We start from the raw sequence: 26388 nt of genomic DNA, 5'->3' as shown, positions 1-26388 counted from the left end.
CGCACAAAGCCCTCCATTTGTTAGGGATTTCAGTAAGACATAGGGGTGAGGGGTTTTTTAAGAATCTTTTTTTTCCACTGTGTGCTGTCTGAGATAAGGCTTGATTATTTAAGGCTGATGGAATTAATATTTGTATATTGGTATTAATGCTGATTAGTTATTGTAAGTCCAATTCTAAGGCCCCTCAGAGCTTTTTCTATGGATGTTACTTTTTCCCCCCAATGTTAAACCTAAAGAAATCTCTGACAACTTATTCAACGATCGGCCCTCTCTCTGCTAAGAATGCTTTCTCTGGCTCTCATGCTTTTCATCCTAATTCTTGTTAACTGTATTGTCTTGGAATGCAGCTGTCCTAGAGATTTATAAGTGGAGATGAGAGTCAGTGAGGTAGCTGATTTATGGCCTTAAAACCATTTTTCAAGGTTTTGATCACACAAGACTAATAGCCAGTGGTGGGATTGGAGCACAGAGGTCATTTGTTCTCACCGCTGTCGGTCGTGCTGAGTTGAGCTACTGCATTCTACACAAGCTGGATTCTCTGGATTGGTTCTACCTCTACCAACAGGTGCAGATAATTCCAGTAATCTAGAAGGAGATGGCTAATGTGTAGATTGTTAGCCTCTCCTCATCCAAGAGGAAGGGATAAAGTCTGACAGGCTGAAGATGAAAGAAGATATTTCTCCATATTACAGTTGCCAGTTGGTGATCTCCCAGAAGCTAAAAGCATCACCTCACTTTGAATGGGGGGTAGGTACCTTAGAAGCAGGACAGTGACCCACCTAGTGTTTTGAACTATTTTTCCCAACCATTCAACTTCACTTAAATCTTGGCTGGGTTTGGTTTGAGCCAGCTCTTCATCCAGATGCTGATTTCTTGTGAGCATTGGGACATCTTTGTAAAGGAACTGGCAGCAGACAGTTTAGTTAAATGAAACTGACAAGTTGCACTCTCCCTGCAGCTAGGACCACAAATGCACATATAACTGTTAATTGTTGACACTGCTGTGTTGAATAGTGATTAGGCTCTGTGAAGGGGAAAGAAGGTACTCCATGTGAGCTCTCCTCTCCAAATGGCTTGGCATCCAAACTCCAAATCAGATAGTTTTGCTGAGAATTGATTTTTAGTTTGTGGAGGCTCTCACACCCAGATTCCTGAATTAGGCAATAAGGGGGAGAAGGAAAATAACTTTTCTGTATCTACCAGCATATTTTCATTACAGAACAAAGCAAGAGGACAACATTAAAGGTGCTCTTGCATGGTTGTAAGTCAGTTGAAGTGGTAGTGAATGATGAAAAATTATGTGTGTATTAAAAACTAGTTAAGTCTCGGCTCTGTTTGTTTCTAGACCGTGGCGCATGTCATGGGTTTAGAATTTCTGTTAGTTGTTCACGAGAACCTATGAGATCGTGTCTTTTTGATGTTAGTTGGGATCTGTTGAAACTCATTTTTATCCTTCATGATTTTAACTAACTGTTTTGTTTTGAGCAGTCTTCAATAGTTTGCGTCTCCTGTTTTGAAATAAGAAAAATGTTAAAACATAATGAATTAACTCAGACCTACTTGCTTATATCATGAACATGCTCAGCACAATAAATCCATAGTGCAACTACTTTTTGCCAATAACTCATCAAATTTGATATCCAAAACTATATAGCCGAACTTTCAGTTGGATATTAAACGGAAACTAGGTTAGTAGTATTTTACAGTTAGCAATTTAATTTTTCCCTTCACATAATAAACATATAATTCATTTAACATTCTCTTTTGTTTGAATATTTAAATAGACTTACAATTTCACGATACATACTATACAAAGAAACTGTCTATTTCAGGGGTTCTTATCAGTTTGTGTATAAATTTCCCTACTGTTTAACGTTTTTAAAATTTTCCCTAAATGCTAACATTTTGTGTATTTTCATTCGTTATTTATAATAGGTGGAATATATGCTGGTAGCTTTTGATCATGAACATAAGAAAGTACGTTTGTCACTAACTGGAGAAGAAGTTCTTCATACACTGCAAGAGAAGGGTGAAAGAGTAAATCCCAAGTAAGTAGCAGTTTCTTTTATCTCCTTGTGCAAATGCACTGTTGTACAATCTTTAATTACATAATCATGTATGATTTTTTTCCCCCCAGAGGACCCCTGCCTTATTCAGTACACAGGATGGGTGGTGCTCTGGGCAGGAATCAGGTCTGTGTGATGAAGGAGGTTGTTGTCTGTAGGACTCCTGCCTGAGTATTTGTTGCAGAAGTGGGAGATGTGTAGTGAATTGGGCAGGGAATTGCTGGAAGGAAGGGGAAAAAAAAAAAAAGGATGTTCTCACAGTTGAATGTTACCCTGGAGAATGGATTCTATCCCTCCCTCTGCCATGGAGTTTCTGTGTAATGCTGGGCAGCCCTTTCTGGCCAACTGAACATTTTGGTATATGTCTAAAATGACAAAAAATAAACCCACCACCCAACCCTCTGGCAGTGCATCTCAGAGCCTCGGTCTACAGATTTCAGCTTATGCTATAACACTGAAAAGCCGTTTAGACATTGAGACTTGGGCTCTGAAGCCTGAGGACAGCCGAAGCTCCAGCCTGAGTCCAAACGTCTACACAGCATTTTTTTAGCTCCATAGTGTGATCCTCATGAGCCCAAGTCTGAATCTGTAGACCTGGGCTCTGAAACTCTCTGCCACAGGTATGGATTGTTGGGGGTTTTTTGTTTTTGTTTTTTTGCCATGTTGATATGTCCTTAAGTGCATGTTCCCTGTTTTCTCAGTGCCCACCTTGAGATCCTATGGCTGACAACTCAGCTGCCACTGTCCCGAATGGGACTTGTGTTTTCAACATAAAAAGTGCTATAAAAATGCGAAGTTCTCTGAAAAAATCAGGCCTTAGGTGTTTCAAGTTGGGCACCAAAAGTTTAGCTGACACTTGACAATTTTGGCTTTTTTGGGCAATCTCTGTTCCCCATCTGCAATATGAAGATAACACCTAATCTCTCAGAGGTATTGTGAAGACAAATGTTTGAAGCATTCAGATACTGTAAGAGCACAAGATAAATGCCAAGGAGGAAATTTTGTATTCAGAGCACTACAAGTATGGTATATATTAAATTAGGCCTGGGGTCTCATGTTGAATAGAATAAAAAATATTAAATGACAATTCACTGAATGAGGCAGAGGTCCTGGGGCTGGGCCAGGGAAGAGAACTTTGTAATTAAAGACTGCATCATAATGCGTACATACATGGGGCTCGAATTAGGGCTACACGTTCAACCTTAATTCTGACTTTTCCTCACTTTTTTTTGAGTGCTTGACTTTGCAAGTTTATTGTTCTTTTAATATATGCATATTTAAAAAAAAAAAAAAAGCGGAGACAAATTCTATGTTTAAACTACATTGATTTCCCAGTATGGGTCTTTAGAGGGATTGGACCTTTAGAGTCAGAGCCGAGATCTCTACCACTTTAGCGAAGAGAGTAACTGGTAGCAAGAGTAAGCTTTGAGAGGGGAATACACTCTCTCTGGGTTCTGGAGGAAAATGTTTTCTAGTAGCTACAGACCTTGCACCACAACCTGGCCCCACCCCTACCCCACAATTTGCTACCCCTCTGCATTCTAGTCGGGTGTCTTCCTCCCTGCCTGGGTGCCAGCAGAGGGATACTAGAAATCACAGGAGAGAGTCTCCCTTCTCATAGTTCTGTGCCTAGCACCATATAAACCAGAAGAAGCAATTGCTGGGAAAGTCCTGTTCAGCTACTGCATTCCTGGGATGGAACATGCTTAATGCAGATAAGGTCTTCAGAGAATTTAACTGCCAAACTCTTAAGTAATCTTTGTGCATGTGCAAATGGATTTTTTCAAAGGCTTAGAAATTGGCCAGATTGGGGGCAAAATTTCACAGAAAAGGTGTTGTGGGGTACATCCACCCCATCAGGGTGTGTAACAGTGTGGGGTGGCCTAGTCTCCCCAGTAACCACAGCAGCCCTGGCTCCTACGGCAGCATGGCCTAATGGTCTGGGTCAGTGTAGCAGCCCTCTGTGGCAGGGCAGTGCGGCCCAGCAGCCGGAGTCAATGGGACTGCCCAGTGCGGCCCAGTGGCTGGAGTCAATGGGCTGGGCCACCAGGTCCCAGCCCTGTTTGCAGCAGGGGCATTCACCACTGACTCAGCAGGGATTCTTCCGAAACACACTTAAGTCAAACCCCAGTTCCGCAACCAGATCAATGCTTAGTTCCCTTGGGCTACTTCCTATTAGTCCTTCCACGGCTAGTCTCAGGGGTTCTGTGGTCTTTCTTCCATCTGCAATGTTGGGCAGTTGAGGGTCAGTTGATGCTGGAGCCCAGCTGGTCTCTACGTACTGGAGTGCCGGCAGTCTCTTTGCAGGAGCCTGCAATGCACCTCCATGCCCTTCCAGGGTCAGCCCAGACTGAGCTGAGCTGCTCCTTTTTATGTCCTGGTTCCAGCAGAGATGAGGAGGTGTGGCTTCCTCTGCCCACAGAGTGCTTAACCCTTGCTGAACCAGTGTGGGGCCCGTACACCCCGTCACAGAAAGCAAAAAGCACATCTGTGACGCATGGTAAGTCCCTGCTCCAAAGCATGGAGGCACAAGAGCTTCTCAACCAAACAGATGTAAGAATTTTTTAACATGGGCAAAACCGTGTATTTTTCCCTACACGGGATCGTGGAAAAAACAGAACAGTTTAGCTGATATTTAAACAGGAAAAAATATCAGCCTCCAGCGGACACCCAGCATGCAAAATTTCAGCCCAAATAGTTGAAGTTTGGCAAAGTTGTAAGCAACTTGAAAACAGGGTCTTTGCCTAACACTTTCCCTAATTATCTTAAACTACAAGCGGCACTACTAACTCTGCCCATAATAGAAATCAGTCACAATCATACAGCACTTGGACAGTAGAAACTACTACTTCTCTCACATACCACAAGATAGGTGCTATCCAATTTCAAATTCCATAGAATTTTAGAGACTTGGTAGGTTTTTGAAATATGTGATCTTTCCCAAAGGTTTTAGTGTTCCCTATAATTCATACTTAATAATCTGTCTCTTTTGCAGTTGTATAAAAATATTTAAACTGTGCTATTCTTTCATACCAGCCACCCAACACTTTGGCGTCCAGAATATGGAAGCTATATGATTGAAGGGACACCTGGGCAGCCATATGGAGGAACCATGTCTGAATTTAACACTGTACAAGACAACATGAGGAAACGACGGCGGGAGGCTGCTTCTGTGTTGAAAGGAGATGAGGCTCTTTGTACTGTGACATCATTTCCAAGGTTAGATGCTATCTTTTTTTTTTTCTTTTTTCAGAAATACATATGTAAGGCTGTGGGCTGAATGGCCTCTGTGGGCCTGATGAACATTTGTCATGTAAGCGATTTTCAGATTGAAAAGAAAAAGAGATGAATTTAAACTCAGTTCTAGCTCTTGCTGTTCAGGTCAGTCAGTGCAGCTGTATGTATCACATAATTCATTTTTGATGATTTGGCTATATAGATAAATCTTGTTTACCAAAAAGTTATTTCCTGTTGATGCTGATGTGCTTGTGCCTCATTTTTCATTCTTGTAGGTCACTTAAGCATTTCCCAATAGCTTTGTTGCTTACTGAAGACAGTTACTGAAATTAATATAATATAAAATGAACATGCAGCATAGACCAGAATTCAGAGAACAATCTGTGAGGCAGAGTAAATGATCTAATAAAAGGGGTTCCCTCCCCCCTCCCCTCCAGGTTTATGGAGGGATTTGCTAAACATAACTAATCTGAAGCAAATTTCCAAACCGCTTATCTGAACAAAGCATATGCATACCTAAAGTGGAGCAGAAAACTACTGTTGATACTTTTTGAGGGGTTGAACTGACTTCTAATAGAAAGGGATTGTGGGGAGCACTTTGAAATGAGCATAGTATAAGTACTGCATTGGTATGTGATTATATGTATCTAGACAGGGCATCTGCCTGGAGAGTCCTCTATTCTTTGTATGAACAGCATCTGCTTTAGCTTGTAAAAGAATTTCCAGAAGTAGTAAACTGAAATAGAATTTGGGCATAATTATCAAATAGAAAGAAACATGCTTCATAGTCTCCTCTTGAGAAAAATGATGTTTCCAAGTGGAAATCTGTTAACAGATTAACTTTAGTTACCACAGCAAGTCAAACATAGGAGGAGAATTTTGTTAGATTCTTCATAAAGGGAAAATAAATCCTGCTACACAGTACAACAGGAGGCCTCTTGCAATTCCAGTTTACCTTGTCTGTGTGGCTCCTGAGGTGGTACAGAAATTGATGGTCCTAAAATCTGGCTCATGAGTATTACAAAAATGGGGTTTGCAGAGAAGTTCCCAGTTCTGAGCCAAAAATATGGCTTTTTAAATTATGCCCCAGTAACTTTAAAACGCGTATACTATCAAAATCTACTTCCATTTCATGGAGTACTTAAACTGGTTATGTCTGCACTAACAGGAATGTGTATGAAACCATACACTTGAGCTGTCCAGTGTATTACAGAATTATTTTTGGCGTTACAGCCTTGTAAAAAGATTACACAAATTTACCAGTGTAAGTACTAATCTGCAGCCCCACCCTTGTTATGAAGAAGAAAAACACAAGAATTTTACTCTTCCCAAGGAAGCAGGCAAATATAATTTTGCAAGGCTGTGATAGTAACACACGGAGCTGGTTGAATTTAGTGCTTGAATCTAGTAAATTATACACAGTATAAGCTATTTATAAGATTGGTTTGGTCCATTTAAGCTGATATTTCTCACTGAACCCTTTAGGTTATTTTGATCCTGCCTCACGGCCATCTTGCCTTTAAAGTCCTGTTTGGCGGAGCAGAGTCCAGCTAACTTTCTTTGCTAAGATGTTATAGAGATGATGCAACACTTAAAAATTGCAGGCATCTGGAAAGTTTATGAAAATCAATGAAAGCTGCTGTAGTTCTTCCAGGCAGGAGCAGTAAAAAAGGGGTATAGAAATGTGCTTATTAAAATTAATTAGTAGTGCTTGTAGTATTGCTTATTTGTTGAACTCAAAACACTTGGGAAAAGTGAGTATGCATAACTATGCCCATTTTACAGATACTGAAGCATAAAGAAGTTAGAACTTGTCAGGTTTCACAGTAAAGTCATTGGCCAACCTGGAAATAGAACCAGAGTCATGTGATTCTAAATTTGGTCAGATCAGTAGGCTTCACTCTTAAGGATCAGAGTGATACAGTTTTTCTGGTCATGCAGACTTTGTGCGGTTTATGCCAGTTAGTGTTAAATGTTACATTTTTATCTGATAAGGCAGCCTGTAATGTCTCAAATTAAACTGTAACAAATGCTACACTACATGAAATATTATGCCAAATCTTCAAAAATTCTTTAATTTTGAGTATCTTAAGGTATGCTGAATTGCTTGTTTGCATCTGTGTGCAGCCAGGTTTTCTTTTACAACACTGGGGGTTGCTTTAAAAAGCATAGCCTTGGTCATAGATAGCATGTGGTGTGGAGTTAGTCAATCACTCACACATTTACCTCCATCTTCACTACCCTTTGACTTTCTTATTAAAAATTAGACATATATCTTCTACTTTAACAATTTCTGATTAGTGTCAAAGAGAATGATTAGAGTATATAAAGGTTATCATATCAAATATGTACATTTCATTGGGTTCTCTAAGAGTTGCCATAAGAATACTAAACCTGAAATGTTGGTTTCCCTAGAGCTGTGCAGTTTTCAAATTCAGAAAATGAATTTTACACTACTGTGGACTGAATTCATGTAGTCAAATCAAAGGAAGCTATAAAGCGGAGCTGTTAAGGTACCAAAAGAGGGTAAAACTATGACACAGATAAGACAGCCTCTCAGGTACCTGCTTCAAAGGAGTTAAGACAACAATGGCTGGGCCATCAGTTGGGGGAAGAACCTGCCTGACTGGCACCATGGATTAGGATGTTTTCCTCTTCCTAAGGCTAGGACTGAGATCAGAAGACCCTGTGGGTTTACAGAGGTGTTCCTGGCAGAAAGGAGTGGGCAGAGGGGAGTGGACAACTCATCTGGAAGCCAGTGGGGACCCAGAGTTAGCATGCAGCGAGGCTGGCACATAGACTTGAGAGCCAGGGTCTGCAGCCACCTTGCTATAATTTGGTGCCCAGAAAGGACAGGGGCACCAAAGCTAAATCACGTCTACCTAGGGATTTGAGGAAATGCCAAAAGTATTTAAGACAATATGCATAGAGGTCTTTTTTTATTTTTTGAATCTACTTCTCTGAGCTCTCTGTACCGTTTGGGTAAATCATACTTTGTTTCAGAGAAACTGCTTCTGAGTCACTGCATGATGTTACTGATCATAGCTCATGAAGGAGAACTCTGGCAGTGTCCAAGTCCAGTTGGACCTGCTAGGAAACCTGGTTGGCAGCTAGGAAGGTATAACTTGGAGACCCAGTCAAGAGTGGTTGGGTTGTGGGATCGCACTCCAAAGAGAAGTAAAGGAATGGACCTGCCACTTGAAAGAGGTGCACTCAAGGTCTCAAGAAAGGGCAGGTTGCCTAGGGATGTGACAATAGGTGACTCCTAAATTTACCATAACTGAAAGATGAGGGGGATTATTTTGGTATACTTTGTGCATTTCACAACACTTAGTTTAGTTTATTTCACTGTTGTCTCTGCATTCAATTTTCCATGTTTGTGTGAGTGTTTCGTACAGCAGTGGGAGAAGAGCATTTTTAATTTGTAAAATCACAAATTGGCAGGGTGTCCTGGGACATATGTAGTATCTGAAACTACTACTTACTCTTCTGAAATTGACTGGTTTTCAGGTTGACTTTGTCCCTTTAACAATAACAAGTAAACTATTGTAAACACTACTGAAACAGATTACTTTAGGGATTTGAATTAAACAGTACTGTAAAAAGGATCAGTTGAGGGCAGAGAATGTCACTGCATTTCACTTTTAATAATCACGAGTGCTAATGCATACTATGACATACATGAGGACTAATTTTCTAAAGCTTCTTTTAGTGTTTGCCATTAAAATGTGAGCATTTACTATCCATTAACACATAGTGGTATGAAATTCCACTTATTGCAACCACAGACTAAAACTGTGGTAATTGTTGGCAAATGCTGACCTTTTAATAGTGATTGCCATTAGTCCCCTTTCTTTGTTAATGACTACTGGTGATTAGGTAACACTGAAAAGTGCCTTAGAAATGCCTGCAGTAAATATATTTTTTCACTATTTTTATTCCTTTGTCTATTAAGATCATAGTCTCACCTAACCATAGGGCATTTAATAACATAAAATTATAATTTATTTAATTTATGGCTTACTCAAATTGTCATCTATAGATTAGGATGTCCAGGATTTACGCTACCGGAATGTGAGCCAACGCCAGTAGAAGGAGGTGCTTCAAAGTCTCTCTTCTTTCCAGATGAAGCTATTAACAAACATCCTAGATTTAGGTAAGAGTGAGTCTGGAGGAGAAAGAAGAACAACTCTTTATGTACATATTTAATACACAATTTTATCATCGTGTAAGTGGAATGCAGAGCTATGTGAATAATTGCTGTACAAGTCCCAGGGACATAGACAAAGATGTAATGTTACATATTTACTGTCAAGGTGACCTATAAAGGTAAATAACAATTTCAGCAATTTTAGCCTGATACTGGCAGAATTCACCACATGTTTAACATCATCTATGATTCAGTACGTTACCTTAAAATGGACTGTTTCCCTTAAGTCCTGGCACAGCCATCCCACTCCTGCTCAAAGTAAAATCCCAACGTTCATTATTTTGGAAACATCACAACCATCTTGGAATCTAACTAGAGCATGGAGCCAACCTATTTGAGGTGGACAATATTGTGTAGTTCTGCAGAGTCTTTTATTACAGCATAAGATTTAACCTTTGCAAAACTTCCCTTACCCCATTCTCCCATAGATCATAGGCTTCTTTATTCTGCTTGTGATATTACTGTCACAAAACATAGAATTGACTTCAGTGAAGGACCAAATCTGCTACAGTACAAATGAAAATGAGTGAGAGGCTAAGTGGACAAATGTTTGGAAGTTTTTCCTGAAAAAAGCATTTAATATAAACTGTTTAAATTTTAGTACTCTGACAAGAAACATTCGACACCGAAGAGGAGAGAAAGTAGTGATAAACGTACCAAGTGAGTAAATGTCAGTGGTTTTCTTCAAGTAATTGATCTATGTCTGATGCTTTACTTACTGAATACTTGTATTTTCCTCACAGTATTTAAAGATAAGAATACTCCGTCACCATTGACAGAAACATTTCCTAAGGATGATGGAGAAGCAGCAAAAGCAGCTAAACCAGACCATATATATATGGATGCCATGGGTTTTGGAATGGGCAACTGCTGCCTTCAGGTAAAATACATCTGAGTCTCAAAACGATGTAAAATAATGCAATGACATTCTCTTCCCTATAAATTTGCAAATTGTATCTTACACAGTGTGATGCTTTCTCAAAATCCAGTTAATGACTGTCCACAGTTTACCGTTGTCTAATTTTATATTGTAACTTGATAATTTGCCAATATTTAACGTCTTTATAAGAAGGTTATATTCAATTTATATTGTTGGTAAGGCCCATTTTTGGTCTTCACTGATAAAGAGAGCAAGACTTGGAGAACAGGGTTTGCGTGTCTTGATAATTGTGCTGAAAGACCCCTTTATTTAGCTAAGCACCTTGTCTTGGAGCTCCACCATGCTAAGGTGTGGAAGACATGCAGATCAGGACTGAAGTATGTTTTTGGATTGGTGAAAACCCTTAAGCAGAATCTCACTTCAGTCCTTAGCAGGCCACACTTTGAGGAAATAGTTGCAGGTCACCTAGCTTGCAGGTGGACTTTTGAGAAAGAGGTCAAAGAACTAAGAACAGGGTTCGGGAAAGCTCCCTGGAACATTTTATATTGCAGAGCATCTTTAAATAAATACAAATTTCATTGCTATTTTGCTAAATTTTACACCTGTGTAAAATTCTTTCTTCAGAGATATTTTTAGGTGTATTCTTTTCTTTAACCATGCTGTGAACCTCTTAATTAATCCACACAAGTATTTTTCTGCCGTTATTTACGAAGAGGCATGTAATTCTTGCACAAACAAATCTTCCCCTTTGTACCTTTCCATCTCTCTTCCCTAGTTACTAATTTGATTTTACTTAAGATACAGTAACAGTTTGGCATTTCACAGTGCTCCAGTACCTTTTAAATTTGGTTATTCTGAGTGTCACTCTACTGTAGCAATTTTGCACAAGGGGCTGATGGCTGAGATAGTTCTTGTGTGTTTGACTTTGTGATGATAGCTTCTGTCTTTGTTGTTGCTTCTTTTGTGGTAACCAGGAAGAGATCATTATGTTATGCCTCCATGGAATTAAATAGAATCTTCTAAATGCTTCTTGTTTCACAACATTCTGTAGGCTGCACTTGTAGTAATCCTGTCAAAACACCTTTGTTCCAGATTAAAAGACTCAACAATGAATAAATGAACGAACAAAAAATAAAATCTCATTGACAGCAAATTGCACAATGCTGAGGGGAGAAAGCTCACTACAAACGCAGCTAGGGAGGATCCATGAAATAATACATTCAGACTCCTTTTGCAGTGTTTAAACATTTATATGAAGCATTAATTCTTTAAATATGTCCGTATTTTCTGTCATCTTTTATGTATGTCACCTCGGAAGGAGTACTGTGGAAAGGGATCTGTAGGTCATAGTAGATCACAAGCTAAATATGAGTCAACAGTGTAACGCTGTTGCAAAAAAATTAAACGTCATTCTGGGATGTATTGTAATCAAGACACGAGAAATAATTCTTCCACTCTACTCTGCACTGATTAAGCCTCAGCTGGAGTATTGTGTCCAGTTCTGGGCACCACGTTTGAGAAAAGATGTGGACAAATTGGAGAAAGTCCAGAGAGGAGCAGCAAAAATGATTAAAGGTCTAGAAAACATGACCTATGAGGGAAGATTGAAAAAATTGGGCTTCTTTAGTCTGGAAAAGAGAAGACTGAGAGGGGAGATAACAGTTTTCAAGTACATAAAAGGTTGTTACAAGGAGGAGGGAGAAAAATTGTTCTTAACCTCTGAGGATAGGACAAGAAGCAATGGGCTTAAATTGCAGCAAGGAAGGTTTAGGTTAGACATTAGGAAAAGCTTCCCATCAGAGTGGTTAAGCACTGGAATAAATTGCCTAGGGAGGTTGTGGAATCTCCATCATTGGGGATTTTTAAGAGCAGGTTGGTCAAACACCTGTCAGGGATGGTCTAGGTAATACTTAGTCCTGCCTTGAATGCAGGGGACTGGACTAGATGACCTCTTGCGATTCCTTCCTGTTCTGTGATTCTATGTTTTGTAATTATTTGCAGTCATATGTGAGAACATCTTAAAATTATATAAAATCCTAGTTATGGAGAGCTGTGTAGATATTCATGTCTTATAATGGTCTGGGAGCATAATATAGTAAAATATCATTCTGTGGGCAAGTTAGTAATCAAAAGGTAAAAGAGATGACATTTGATGCACTTGACCATCCCAGAGCCATTCCATTGCTTGATAAGTTGCCCTCTTAGTAGCAGGTATAAAGCATCCCATGTCAATGATGATTTCCTCTTCCCTCCCTTGCCCCATTTTTCTGCTTCTTGAAAAAACATCCATCAGTGTAGCTCAGCAAGTGTCATCATAATATTGGTCTTCAAATGGTAAACTTGGTATATGAACACCTCCAATGCATTTTTTTACCTAATCATGACTGTCTCAGCCATTGCAAGCACCTTCAGAGTGGGGAGGGTCTTTGGAAGATGAATCAAATGCCTTCCAGTAAGATAATTTGATCTCTCAGCCAACCTTCCAGTAGTGTCACATCCTGAAAGAGTTTGGAAACCTGCCAGTGTGGTGGCTTTTAATGCTCCAAGTGATAGGAAAACATCTCTGGATGTTATACAGCAATTCTATTCCCCAGCAAGAGGCACAAAAACAGAATCTTGCGGAAATCTTGCGTAGCATCTCAGAGAGTCCTGGAACACGTGTATTGTGCAAAAATCTGGAGTTTAGTAAGCACTTCTCTCTCTGGCGTTGATGGCATGCAAAATAATTTTAGAGTTAGCCTCCAATTACAAAGAAATTCCACTGAACCATTCAAGGCAGCAGTTTCATTATGCCAGGAGACAATGAAATTCTTTGAGCAATTCTTTGTATGCTGGAGCATTTTTCCCGCAAGGTATGCGTGTGAATATAGGACAGTAGCTTCTTCAATGTAACATTGGAGATGTTTGCAAAATCAGTGATTTGTATTGGATAGGAGCAATCTATGGAGTTTCTTCTTTGTGGTAATATTTTTAATTGATTCCTCTGCAAACGTGTCAGACATGAGACGGTGTTTTCTCTGTAGACTCATAATAAAGTCTTCAGTCAAATCTTGGCAGGTGTTAACAGTTTCTGGTTTGTCAAGAGCTTGTACCTTGGCCATATCATCTATGATTGCTGTGCTGAAAGCCCTCTGCTGGCGTAATGTACCAATCATGTCCGTATGTGCTGGCTCACAATGACTGTGCAAGATGTGCGTTAGTTTGCTTTTTGTCTAGCACATATGTGGCGTTCTGTCACATTCAAACCTCAATCATGGCACGACAGAGAACTCGTGCTTTCCCAAAGTCATACATAAATCAACATCACCCTGAGATCTGGACACTACCAGGAGGTAAGCAAACGACCCATCCTGTGGTTAGCTCTGTAACGCTCCCTTCCACCTTCACTCTTTCTTTCTTCTTACATTCGCGCACGTCTTTAGTTTGTACTTCTTGATTGGAGTCCATAGATTGATGGAGCCCTGGATAAATCTTTGGGTTTTGAGGGCTTCGTACAAGTCATGACCCAAAGTATCCTTTCAGCTGACACCTTAAGCTATCTCCTCTCTGAAGACTGCTTTTGTCATGATATTAATGAGCTCTGGTTCATCATATGCAAATAAGTTGTCAGTGTGAATAATTCATCCTTCTTGGCATTTAACAGCAGCTAATAAGTCTAGATGGTATTTAGTTACTTCTGGAGAAGTCCTATAAACTACATCCATATCCCACAGTTTATCTTCAGTAAGTGCTTTAAGAGCCTTTCTACTAAGTGTGTGTTCCTTCTCAGACCTGTTCAAAGCATATATTTCTCTATACTTAGCCTTTGCATCAGCCAACTCCACCGCTTTCCCATCCATTAGACTTTCTATGAGTCTATGGATTCCAGCTGACTCAGAGTTTACACTAGTAAAATCTGTATTTTGTTTGTTGCTTTTATCTTTTGATGCAACACATCTTTATTGTAGCACTCAATGTAATATGCAGTGTCATATATCTGACCCAAATGATGCTCAGTGTGTCCAATTAACATTATTTTTGCATGTACCATTCTTGCTAACGGTGACTGCTTTGTTCAGTTTCTCACCTGTCTCACGTGTTGAAACTGTGCTTAATGGATACCTTCAGACTTCTGGATTACTGCAGAATAAGCCGATGTTTTTCTCAAAACACAAGTAATGGGACCCAGTATAAGTGCCATAGCTGGCACTTGTCCCAACACTTTCAGTGTTTCCCTGATGCTTGATGTACTTCCTCTCCAACCTTGCCAAAATCAGTTTATGGGTGCACTTATAGCATGTAAGGTGCCACAGAGCATTGTGTTTAACCAGGTCCCCAGTGATAGTGTTCAAAGATTCAGCCATTAGTCAGTACTCTTCGTCTCCCCATTTATGCCTAAAAATGATCACGGCCACAGTAAAAAAAACAAGGAATTTGTAATAACTGACAATTACAACCTTCAAGTAATTTAATGTATGTTATGTAACTAAGAGTATACCACTCGCAAGTGGTATACAAGTAATTTCTGGTTTAATGCTGACCTCTTAACCTCAATACATCTTTTGGCATAATAAACAAAAATCATAATCCGTATCACTGAACCATTTCTTTTTGCTGCTGCTGTTGTCAAATCAACTTGAAGCACTTCTTCCATTTACAGTAATCTGTAACATTAAATTAATCACGTATCCAGTTCTGAGCATTCGCTGATAACACAGTACTGTAAGTCGAGAAATGAGAGACTTAAACCAGCTTTTGACAGCAGTAGCGTCTTCTGCAGGTGAAAACAGAATTCCTTCATTTCAGTTTATTCAGGTATGTCTACACAGCAAAGAAGAACCAGTGGCTGGCCAGTGTCAGCCGACTTGAGCTCGCAAGGTTCAGACTGTGGGAATGTTTCATTGCTGTGTCGACTTAACCCAGAAGTCTACACAGTAATGAAACGTCTCTGCAGCCCAAGCTAGCTGTGGGTTTTTCTTTGATGTGTAGACATACCCTTCAACTAGTTCAGTTCAATGACTAGTTCATTCAACGTTAACAAACCAGTTGGGATTGAAAATGCAGGAAAGTGGGTTGTTGTGGTTTTTCCCCCCCCCATCTCTTCCAATCTATGAATAAAAACTAGGTGTGAAAGGATGAGATCTACTAAGTCTAATATCGTGAAGGACATGGTGACCAGAAACAATCAGCTCTATTCACTTAACTACAGATGATACTACTTTGCTTAAAAATCAGTTAGTTATAAATGCAAAACATGCTTTGATAAACTTTTTAATATTTTTTTCTTATGTATCCAACACATTCATAGTACCTTTATTTAATTAAATTTTAAAATGCTGTTTTTGTGCATATTTAATTTAATTTGAATTTCCATCCAAATAGAGCTAGACACAAATCACAAGTAAAAAATTAATCATCTAGTAAATAAGAAATGTCATTCACCATTTTCTAAAATGATAAATATAAACATTTGAATAAATGTACATTAATTATAAATTTGCTTAAATATATACTGTTACAATGTATCCTTCTGGTTAATAAAAAGAAGCACCAAATTTGGTGCAACCTATATACATTTAGTTCCCAAGCAACATGTTTTAATGGCCATCAACCAGGGAGAATCAGCTTTGCTTTAGGAAAGTAATTAAAAAGTACAAATACAAAAGAAGATTAAAACTGATAATTTAAATCCAGGTTTCTGCTTGCTGATTTAAATCATGATTAAAATTGATTATTTAAATCACTTTAATTTAATTTAATCAACCCTACTTCCATATCTGTTAAATTGGTTGCAAGCAAAACTAACCTAGGGGAGATCCTACTGAGTGTTCCTCTTAAAAATTAAGAGGCAGGAGTAAAACTAATTTGTATGTCTTGTTCCAGTGCTAAATTCTTCTTTTGAAAGAGGTTATAAAACCTTTCAAAGTTTATTTTACAGTTCCTTGAAGGGAAATATGTGGGGCTCAGTAGTAGAGATCAGGGGACAGAGGGGGAGGTGTCTATATTTTATGTAGTTTCAATTGTAATTTCTTCAGGAGGAAAACTGGTAATCTTGTAATGTTGCAGTTAATAATGTTTATTGTGATAGTGTCTAAGGACCAACAAGGAGTGGGGCCCCATTTTGTTAGATATGTACAAACAGAGTAGTAGGCTGTCCCTGCTCTGAATAGTTCACAATCTAAATAGACAAGGTGGGCACAGGGTTGGGGAAAGAGTATAACGTACAAGCAGAGAGAACAGTGTGATGGCAGCAAATGTCAAGTTGGTTTCACAATTTTTATTGAAGGTTAGGGGCTTTTAGGGGAAGGGATAAGCTAAATGGGAAGGTAAGTTGGGGGGGAAATGGGGAAGAGGGTAAAAGGTGTAGAGCAAAGCTGAGGTGAAGAGACTGAGGAAGAGGGTGTGGGAGGGTTGAAGCAAACAGCCAGTCTGCACAGAGCAGAAGCAGTCCAGTCAAAACTGTAGAAAGTTCTCCCTATTGCCCAAAGGTCCCTGCTTTAGCTGCTTCTGCCCCTGCCAGCTGGAATTTCTGGTGGCTGCTCTGCAGCTTTCTCCTAAGCCCACATGGGGGAAGTACCACCTATGTGCTAATGTCCCCTGGTGTTGAGGTGGTCTTGCTACACAGTTCTGGGTCTAGTGGAGTGCTGGGGGAGGGGATGCCCCAGCTGGATCCCATTTTATCCCTTCTCTCTCACCTAGTGCAGCAATCTCTGCTACTTGAGTTCAAGTGGTGACAGAGTACAGTTTTCTCGGGGGGTGGTCCCTGTTTTGTAATGTCACAAAGTTTAAAGTGGAGAAACAGGAGGAGAAAAACCTATTAATTAACTCAGTTTGTCTACATGGAGACTTAAATGCACAGCAAGCAGGGCTGTGAATTTATAGCACGCTAGCCTGCCGTGCACTAAATGGCCGTGGGGACCCTGCTACCATGCACTAAAAGTTATGTAGTACACTTTCGTCTTACAATTGTGTTTTGGTCTCTCTCTAATACAGGCAAAAGTACATTTTTACAGAAACTTTAAAGTACACCAAAGCACTTCTGTTTCCCCCCCTGTTTTACAATAACCTATAATTAGGCTGGAGATCACAAAAGGATCTTGGATTAAAGGATTCTTTTAAAAACAAATTTACCTGTAATGTCAAATAAATGCTATGACTTGTAATCCTTTCTGACTGTGTTCCTTTGAGGGAGTTGGCTTCTGGAATGCTGCTTAAAGAGGATATTATCAGCTCATGTTCATTAGAGATGTTAGTCCTCAGTTTCTCTTGGTCCTGGCTAACATTTGAACTACAGCCCCAGCATCTGAGTGCCCTTCTAAAATGCAGCCTAAAATCTTTAATGAATATTAAAGTGTTGAAGTTGTGACATGGTTACTACTGGAAACACTGGCAGCAAAGATCAGTTTTCCTCAGTCCATGGACAAATTAAAATAGACAGTGGAAGTGACTTTCAGAATACCGTTGGTTCCAGTAGATGGTCTAGAGCCTGCAGACTTGCTTTTGTGTAATAATCCTACTTCTTCTAACAGGTAACATTCCAGGCTTGCAGCATTTCTGAAGCAAGATGCCTTTATGATCAGCTAGCTACAATCTGTCCTATTGTGGTGAGTAATAGCACGTTTGGTGATAAAGTTCTATTTACTGTATAAACAAACAAGCAAGCAAGCAAAAAAAATCTTAAAGTTTAAAGTCCTATAAAAAAGACCTTTCTATCTTTTAGTTACAAACCTAACTAAATTAGTGCATCAGATAATCTTTTCTAGCAATGTTTTGAAAATTTGGTCTTCAGCAAAAATGGAAGATGCTGTATTAGGTGGTTGTACAGTAACAGTAGTATATCTGAGAAAAAATCTATAACTCATGTGCTGTTTGCCATAGTACATGTGTGCCTTATTCTACTAGTAGGCAGCAAATAACAAAACAGTTTGGCTGCAGTAGTCTCGTCAATGAAGTTATTTTTGGGGGGTTTTTAGTAACTTTTACCAAACTGTAAATGTCTATGCTCTCATAATCTTGTAACATGTTCAGGATATACTTAAAAAAAAAAAAAATCATCAGGCTTTATTTTATAGCAAACAAATAAAAGGCAGGGTTCCTTTCCAAAGAGCTTACCGTATCAATTTAGGCATGGCATGACATGACAAGAGGGTAACAGAAAAGGCAAATGGGGGAGTGAGGAAGGTCAAAGGTTATAAGTAACTTTTTCAAAATGTTAGGATCTTTAGTTCCATTTTCAAATGTGAATCTGGCAGCCTGTTTTCAAAGGCTCAATTAGGCAAGCTGTTTTTTTTCCCGAAGGCTTAACTTGGACAAATTTTAACAATTTTTCAGAGGGTTGGCAAAAAGTACATTCCTGACATTAGGGCAATGCGCCTGCCAAATTTCAAGTCCCACTCCAAAGCAAGGAGTCACTAGACTTTCTCAATGAAAGGGTTGTAAGAATTTTTCAACATGTGTGAAATGTATTTTTCCCTTACTTTTTTCATGGAAATGGCTGAACCATTTTTGCTGAAACTTTCCAAAGGAATTTAGTTTGAGGCAGACATCCTGCATGAAAAATTTCAGCCCAGATGTTTTAATTCTGATAAGATTTGTATAAATGATTGAAAACAGGGTCTTGTAATGTGGAGTGTTAAGCAACCTTAATTATAGGTTCCAACTACCAGCTTGGATTTATAGGTACAACTAGAGTAGGCTAAGTGAACTAATCACTTCAGTAATAACTGGACACTGAGTTTAACAAGATAAAATGTTGGTCAAATTAAGTTTGCTGACAGGAGTGGAAGTATGGTAGCACAATATTTGATTATACATCATGAAATTATCTCTGCAGATCTCATGTTGTAGCTCCTTAAATATGGATCTATAGAGGCAATATATTTTGAGAACATCAGCAATGAGGTAAATAAACCTCCTTTCTATGTGGGCCGTTAATGGCAATGGCTTCTGAGGAAGAAATGTGCTGTCCTGCATCAGCAGAGGGTTGGTGTAGCAGAAACTTGGGGGTGGACAAAAGAAATCACTCCCACTCCTGCCCCCAGTAATAGTTTAGGCTCTGAGTACATAATACATTTTTTATAGGCGTGTGTATACAGGAGTTCAAAAGTAAACTTTCTGTACAGTTCTTTTTTGAGTGCTTGTTCACGTCAATTCCAATCAGATGTGCGCGTGCCGTGTGCATGGTTGTCAGGAAGTTTTTCCCTTAGCAGCTCCCGTTGGGTCGGCTGGGGAGCCTCCTAGAGTGGCGCCTTCATGGCGCTCAATATATGATCCTGCTAACCTGACCCTGCTTCAGTTCCTTCTTAACGTTCGGGGCAGCTGTTGGAACTGCGAATCGCTTGTTTTGCAAGTGCTTCCCTAGCGCAGTTACCTGGTCTAGTTCTTCTTGTTTTCTAGTTTTGTAGTTGTTAGTATAGTTAGTATAGGTGTTTGTGAGCGGGATCTTCCCTATCCCCTCACCCCTTCTTGGGCTCCGGAGCATGCCGTGAGCCCAAGGCTTTGTCTTGTAGCGCATGCCACGAGCCCATGCCAAATAGTGACCCCCACAACACTTGCCTGAGGTGTCTGGAGGAGGCGCATCAGACAGAGCGCTGCAAAATCTGCAGAGCTTTTAAACCTAGGACAAAAAAGGAGCGGGGTTTCCGTTTGAAGCAGCTGCTCATGGAATTTGCACTTCATCCAGCGGCTTCAGACCGCCAAGTCTTGGGCCCAAGCACTTCAGTGTGGCGTGCTCCAGCATCAGTTAGCAACTTGGGGCCAAGGAAGGACTCTAGTGTGAGAGCGCCTCGGCACCGGCAATCCCTGGCGCCGCAACAGGGAGCAGCAGCCTGGCACCACTCTACTTCCCCAGTGCCCCACAAGCTACATAAAAAGACTGAGAGAGGGCACTCTCCTCAGAGAGCTGCCGGACTGCCAGGGGATGCTTTGCTGGGTCCCAGACGGCAAGAGTCGGTGTCGTCAACTCCGGCGCCCAAGAAAGCACCATCGAGTCCGGCACATAGCGACTCTCCAGAGGGCAGTGCCAGGTGGAGGTGTTGGAACCACCCTCCACCCCAGACACATTTGAAGCCGCAAGAGATCTCCTAGAGATGACTGCAGCGCAGCCTCCAGTTATTAGGGACAAGCCTCTGGTACAGTTGAGACCAGTACCATCCAGAGGCAAGCACACCATGATGCTGCACTCCCAGTTACCGGACCAGCACTGCGCCTGGCACTGATTCTGGTTGCCGTGACATCACTGAGTCCAGCGGGAACACACCGGTACTGGGGACACGGCAATCTATTTCCCCGGCACCAAGGACGGATCGGCACCGGTCCAGGACCCTCACAGGACCGGCACCAGCAAGCAGCACTGGAGCGCAGCAGGTGATCACCAGCACCGGTCCCCATCATCAGACCATCCGTCCTGATCCTTGACAAGATCGTTGAGGCACCGGTCCCCTGCCTCTTCCATGCGGTACTGGTGGCCAGCACATGGGGCTTCAACACTGCCATGGTCCTCGCCCTCGGGCTTTTTAGAGTCTGACGCAGACTCATATTATTCAAAGTGCAGTCGACACAGGTCGGACAGACGCCGAAGGGATGCACATGTGGCCTGGTAGCCACAGTGGCAACCTCCCGTGCAATGGCCTTTTTGAACCCCCTGGGCTAACCATCAGGCCCAGGATACCCTGTCCAGGGGCTGCATGTCTGTGACCTCAGAATGCCACCATTCCCAGTCACCTAGATACAGACCTGCCCAAGCCGCCCCCTCAGACTGCAGAGGTGGGAATGGAGTAGCCGGCAAGAAGGAACTGAAGAGGTGTCGGGTCGGCAGGGTCCTATATCCAGCACCTAGAAGGCGCCACTCCAGGGGGCTCCCCAGCTCACCCAACGGGAGCTGCTAAGGGAAAAACTTTTCGACAACTATGCATGCGGTGCGCGCACACCTGATTGGAATGGACGGTGAACAACACATCTCGAAGAACAACAGTTGCAAGAACCGTTTTTTACATTGTGTTGATGGTGGTCCTTTGTTTTGTCCTGTGTTCTCATGTGTGACTGGGTTTTATTTTAGATGGCATTAAGTGCTGCAGCTCCATTCTACAGAGGCTACGTGTCGGATATTGATTGTCGCTGGGGAGTAATATCTGCATCAGTAGATGACCGAACACGAGAGGAGAGAGGATTGGAGGCATGTGAAAACTAGTTTAAAGAGTAAAAGTTAAACAATTTTCTGGTTATTTTAGTTATACAAGTTCAAATATTCTTTGAATATCACAGCCTGAGTACTTAGTGGAGAGGGATTGTAGTCTTTGTGGCACATGATTTTGAAGGTGTAACTTTCACCCTAATTATTGTTATAGCATCCACAGCAGCAAATGTTATAGTTGAGTATAGAATTCCATTTAGACTCCACTTTTACTAATACACAATTTCATGAGAAGTTCTTCATTTGGTGCTGCAGCTTCCCTTTCTTTGCCTTAACCCAAAAGGTGATTTGTTTAAAAAACAGAGTATATATTCGCAAAAAGAAAAGGAGTACTTGTGGCACCACAAGTACTCCTTTTCTTTTTGCGAATACAGACTAACACGGCTGTTACTCTGAAACCTGTCAGAGTATATATTGTAGCCCTGTATTACATGATGTGTACTTCTGTAGATGGTCTGATAAGACTGTAAACCATGACAGCAATGCTAAAGCATATGGTCACCAGAACTTAGAATCATAGAAATGTAGGGCTTGAGAGGTAAAGTCCAGACCCCTGCACTGAGGCAGGACCAACTTGAACTTAGAGAACGTCTTTTACAGAGAACGGACAGCAGAGACCATCTAGAGAATTACAATTTTTTTTAAAAAATCTAAACTTATAAAAATGTTCCAGTAGAAAATTCCGTTCTGTATTCTGACAAGTATATTTGTTTATATCAATACTAATATAATCATGATGTCACAGTAGACTTTTTTGGCAAGCCACCCATTTTGAAATGTGCCATGTTATCCAGATGAATTCCTTTTAAACTGTTAGGATAGGGTAGTCAATATAGTGAAGTGACTTTTATTCAAATTATCATTAATAAGAAAACAAAGTTGGGTTTTTACTGTCAATTACTTTTCATTAAGCTTGTTAATTATATACCCTTTAAACTGCTAAATGTATTTAAACTCCATAAGATTCTTGTTTAATGGAACCTCTCAATGTACCTGCCCACTATGATCTTCCTTATTTTTAAAGACCTATGAATTTATTTTAATAACTTTAATTTAGATTGTTTAAAAGCAGCTTCTGTTTTAACAGTTCTCTAAGAATAGTGTAATTAGTAAGGCAACATTGTTTACAAGCTCTTAAAATATTCTATTTTTAAATTATATAGCCACTGAAGAACAACCATTATAGAATCAGTAAATCCAGATATGATTCCATAGACAGTTATCTATCTGAATGTGGTGAAAAATACAATGACATTGATTTGACAATAGATAAAGAAATCTACGAGCACCTAGTAAAGGAAGGTAAGTGTTTCACTCATTGTGAGTCAGTTTAGTCTTATGCTTGTAGTTTTCTTTAGCTTTTTTTTAATCTACCATACTTTTGCATTGACTATGCACTCTTAATGGAGATGCTCGCTCATTAAGCATGCGGTAGTCTGGCCTAGAGGTAATGCCATTGGTCTGCAATGGGAAATGTACTTCAACTTCCAAATTGAGGAGCTGACATCTTGAAAGGCATTAATACTTTGTCCTTCTGGATCGAGCAAAACTGTCAAAGTCAACAGGAGACTGAGGTGGAAGAGAGAAAGCAGAGGAAGAATGGCAGCTATACCGATCATCAGCTGGTGCTTCCAACCAAAAAATAGTATTCTTCCTATTCTTTTTAATCATCTTATGTATTTTTGTGGTGATCACTTTTACTTCTCCTTAGGATTGCTTGGTTGAGGTAGCCTTGAGCAGTATGGCGTTTCCTGGCTCTTGAGTCATCGTGGCATTTAATAAGGCCTACTTTACTATCTCTGGTATCTGTTGGTGAATTTGATCTTTGAACTTTTGTTTATAGGCATTGATCATCTTTTGGCACAACATATTGCACACTTATTTATTCGAGACCCGTTGACTTTGTTCGAAGAGAAAATACATCTAGATGATGCAAATGAATCTGATCATTTTGAGGTTGTATCTTGTTTCATACCAGTTTAATGAATGTATGGTTATAATTGCATACTCACTATTTTACAGCTGAATCATGTAGTGCTGAGTACTTTGTAGCTAAGAATATTGGCAAAATTTAGTGGCATAGGCAGGAACTAGGTACAAAAGTAGCTAGTTTCAAATGTTCCAAACAGGTCTTTACAACATGCAATTTGTGATATTGCACTGACAAACACACCTATTTCTATGAACTTATAAAATGTTTAATTCCTCATTCAAGAAAAATAATAGCTCTCACTTTAAACCTAGTGAAACACAGACCAACACTAGTAATTGCAGTGAAAATAAGCAAGGGAAAAATTAGAGAATATAAAGGCACAAACAGTAGTTAACTAGGTAAGGAAAACTGTCAATGCCATATGTCGTCTTTCATAAAATAGCTTTGTATTTGCAGGTGCTCTCTCATTTTATTATGCCATGTACAGCAACTACATGTTATGTAGTATATTTGATGATAAAAAATTGTATCTTGTATAAATAGTTGAGCAACAGAGTTGTAATATATTCTAATAATGTAAGTGTGGATCTTTAATTTTGTTATGTTCTAACTGGTTATAAAAGGCGTACCTAAATCTGTGTACGTAATGTCTCATGTAAGGCTTAGTCACAGGTAATTTTAGTAAAAATAATGGACAGGTCACAGGCAATAAACAAAAATTCATGGCCCCATGACCTGTCCATGACTTTTACTATAAATACCCCTGACTAAATCTTAGCGGCCCCAGGAGGCGACAGCTGGCTCCCGCTCCAGCAGCACGGGCTGACTACCCCTAGCCACCAAGGCCTCCAAGGACCACTGTTCCAATGGCCTCTGGGGCCGCCACTGGGATTGCTGCTGCTCTGGCAGCCCCTGGGGCCAGTTGCCCAGGGCCACCCCAGCAGTGGCTGGTGCGGCTGGCCCCAGGGCCGCCCCAGCGGCTGGCCCCAGGGCCGCCCCAGCAGCTGGCCCCGGGGCAAGCTCTTCGAGCAGCCCTGGGGTCAGCCACACTGGCCACTGCTGCTGCGGAAGTCATGGCAGTCCCAGAAAGCCACAACCTCTGTGACAGACTCGCAGTCTTATTCAGATGTAGTCCAAAATTGAATTTCATGGGCAGTGTGGCATAATATCATTAGAGTGATGACTCTTCGTTCCACCTTTAAATGTGTCAAGCCTCTTTGTGTTTCTTGGTCATTTGAATGTCTGTTGGTTGAAAGACGAAAGAGAATCCGGTTTTGTTTTTATATATCTGCATTATGGAAATGTGCTTGTCTGTAACAGAATATCTTACTTGTGACTTGCAGAATATTCAGTCCACAAACTGGCAGACTATGAGATTTAAACCACCTCCTCCGAATTCAGATATTGGATGGAGAGTAGAATTTAGGCCCATGGAGGTAAGGAGTAAATATGCTTAATAGCATATCCCATTACAAATGGAAAAATACGAGGTATTCTGCTATCTAGTATCAAAACCTTATTGTTTATGGTGTGATTTGTCCCCTCTGAATTGCTATTCTTCTGAAGAGAAATGGATAACAGCGTTTAAGCAAATGTGCACAATAAATATTGGACTGAAACTAGCAGGGGAATTTGCATTAGCAAAGTAAAGAATACTAATGAGAGTAAGGGAGAGGGAAAAAGTCAGACCTATATATTAAAGCAACTCTAAACAAGGCTTTAATGTTGTTCTGAGTTTCTGGTGGCCTTCCTTCTCTTGTGCTTCTGTCAGTACTAAACAAATCTTGGTGCATTCCCTTCTGTTTCATGTGTGCTTGTATTTTATAGGTGTCTTGTCACTTAATTCTTTAGATTAACACTTTAAAAACTTCAAGACATTTCTTTTTAATAACCTGTGAGTTCAGACTCTTTGCATGATTAGCCATCCTTTTAAGTGCAGGACTGTGGTTTTGGTTTTGTATTAGAGGGTTCAGTTTACAGACACACATGCGTATTTTGGCATACACCTGACTTGGACTCTCAGTTAGGAATTTGAGCATCCAGACCCCAACTCTGGGCATGCAGAAGTGTGTACGCCCTTTTGCAAACACCTGTTTGAAAAATTGATCCGAACTGCATAAACTTGTTATGCAGCTATTTATTTTTGTTTATCAATCCTATTCCACTAAACTAACTTTAATTTTTTTAATGTCTAGGTTCAGTTAACAGACTTTGAAAACTCTGCATATGTTGTGTTTGTGGTATTGCTGACCAGAGTGATTCTGTCATATAAACTGGATTTTCTCATTCCTTTGTCCAAGGTAAGAGTGATGCTGTACACTTAATTTTTACTTCTTTAAGCTAGTTAGAAAGTCTAGTATTTCTCAGTGAAAGTGTAAGGACAGTATTTCTGCATCACTAAATCCCTCTTCTTCGAGATCAAATCTGGCGGGGGGGGCTGGCGGTGAAATATGGATTAATACAGTTTAACTCCACATACTATATAGATGGATTAGGTGAAAAATCAAAATAAAAATTTCAAGTGAGTTATTTGCATATATAAATACAAATTATTTTTCCTATGAAAATGTGGTGGTCTTTCCTAAGATCAGATGCACCATTAATACCCTGTACAATATTAACAGGGATCTGCATCATTTTAATTAATATTATATAAAAATGGAGCCTCTCCAAGGCTTTAGGCACCTCTGCTGTAAATTACAGAAACAAAATTAGATTTTCTATAAGGTGCAAAACTCCCCGCTCCTCTACACAGCTGACTTTCCCAACAGGCCAAACTCTGCAGCAGCCCAAAAATATACATGTATCGTGCAATATGCTCCAAAAGTCCAGTAGATTTGGGACTAATTAGGTCCAAGAGAAAAGCTCATCCCAGAGCTGAGGCCCCTCACT

General features: G+C 40.2%; 1 protein-coding gene across 2 annotated transcripts in view; it reads left to right on the top strand.

Moving 5' to 3' along the window:
• GCLC (glutamate-cysteine ligase catalytic subunit) overlaps window positions 1–26388 on the top strand; it is a 57045-nt gene that overhangs the window by 21638 nt on the left and 9019 nt on the right. Inside the window, exons 2-12 of one of the 2 annotated variants that reach the window (XM_073336264.2) lie at window positions 1936–2048; window positions 5103–5285; window positions 9346–9459; window positions 10115–10173; window positions 10257–10393; window positions 17902–17976; window positions 21429–21545; window positions 22727–22865; window positions 23407–23519; window positions 24840–24932; window positions 25692–25796. In XM_073336264.2, coding sequence (XP_073192365.1) covers window positions 1936–2048; window positions 5103–5285; window positions 9346–9459; window positions 10115–10173; window positions 10257–10393; window positions 17902–17976; window positions 21429–21545; window positions 22727–22865; window positions 23407–23519; window positions 24840–24932; window positions 25692–25796 — 1248 coding nt within the window. The remainder of the gene's footprint in view (window positions 1–1935; window positions 2049–5102; window positions 5286–9345; window positions 9460–10114; window positions 10174–10256; window positions 10394–17901; window positions 17977–21428; window positions 21546–22726; window positions 22866–23406; window positions 23520–24839; window positions 24933–25691; window positions 25797–26388) is intronic. The other variant, XM_073336265.2, reaches the window with a different exon arrangement.

Source organism: Lepidochelys kempii, chromosome 3 (genome assembly GCF_965140285.1).
Source record: "Lepidochelys kempii isolate rLepKem1 chromosome 3, rLepKem1.hap1, whole genome shotgun sequence".
Lineage (NCBI taxonomy): Eukaryota > Metazoa > Chordata > Testudines > Cheloniidae > Lepidochelys > Lepidochelys kempii.
This window is presented reverse-complemented; position numbering and strand designations above follow the sequence as displayed.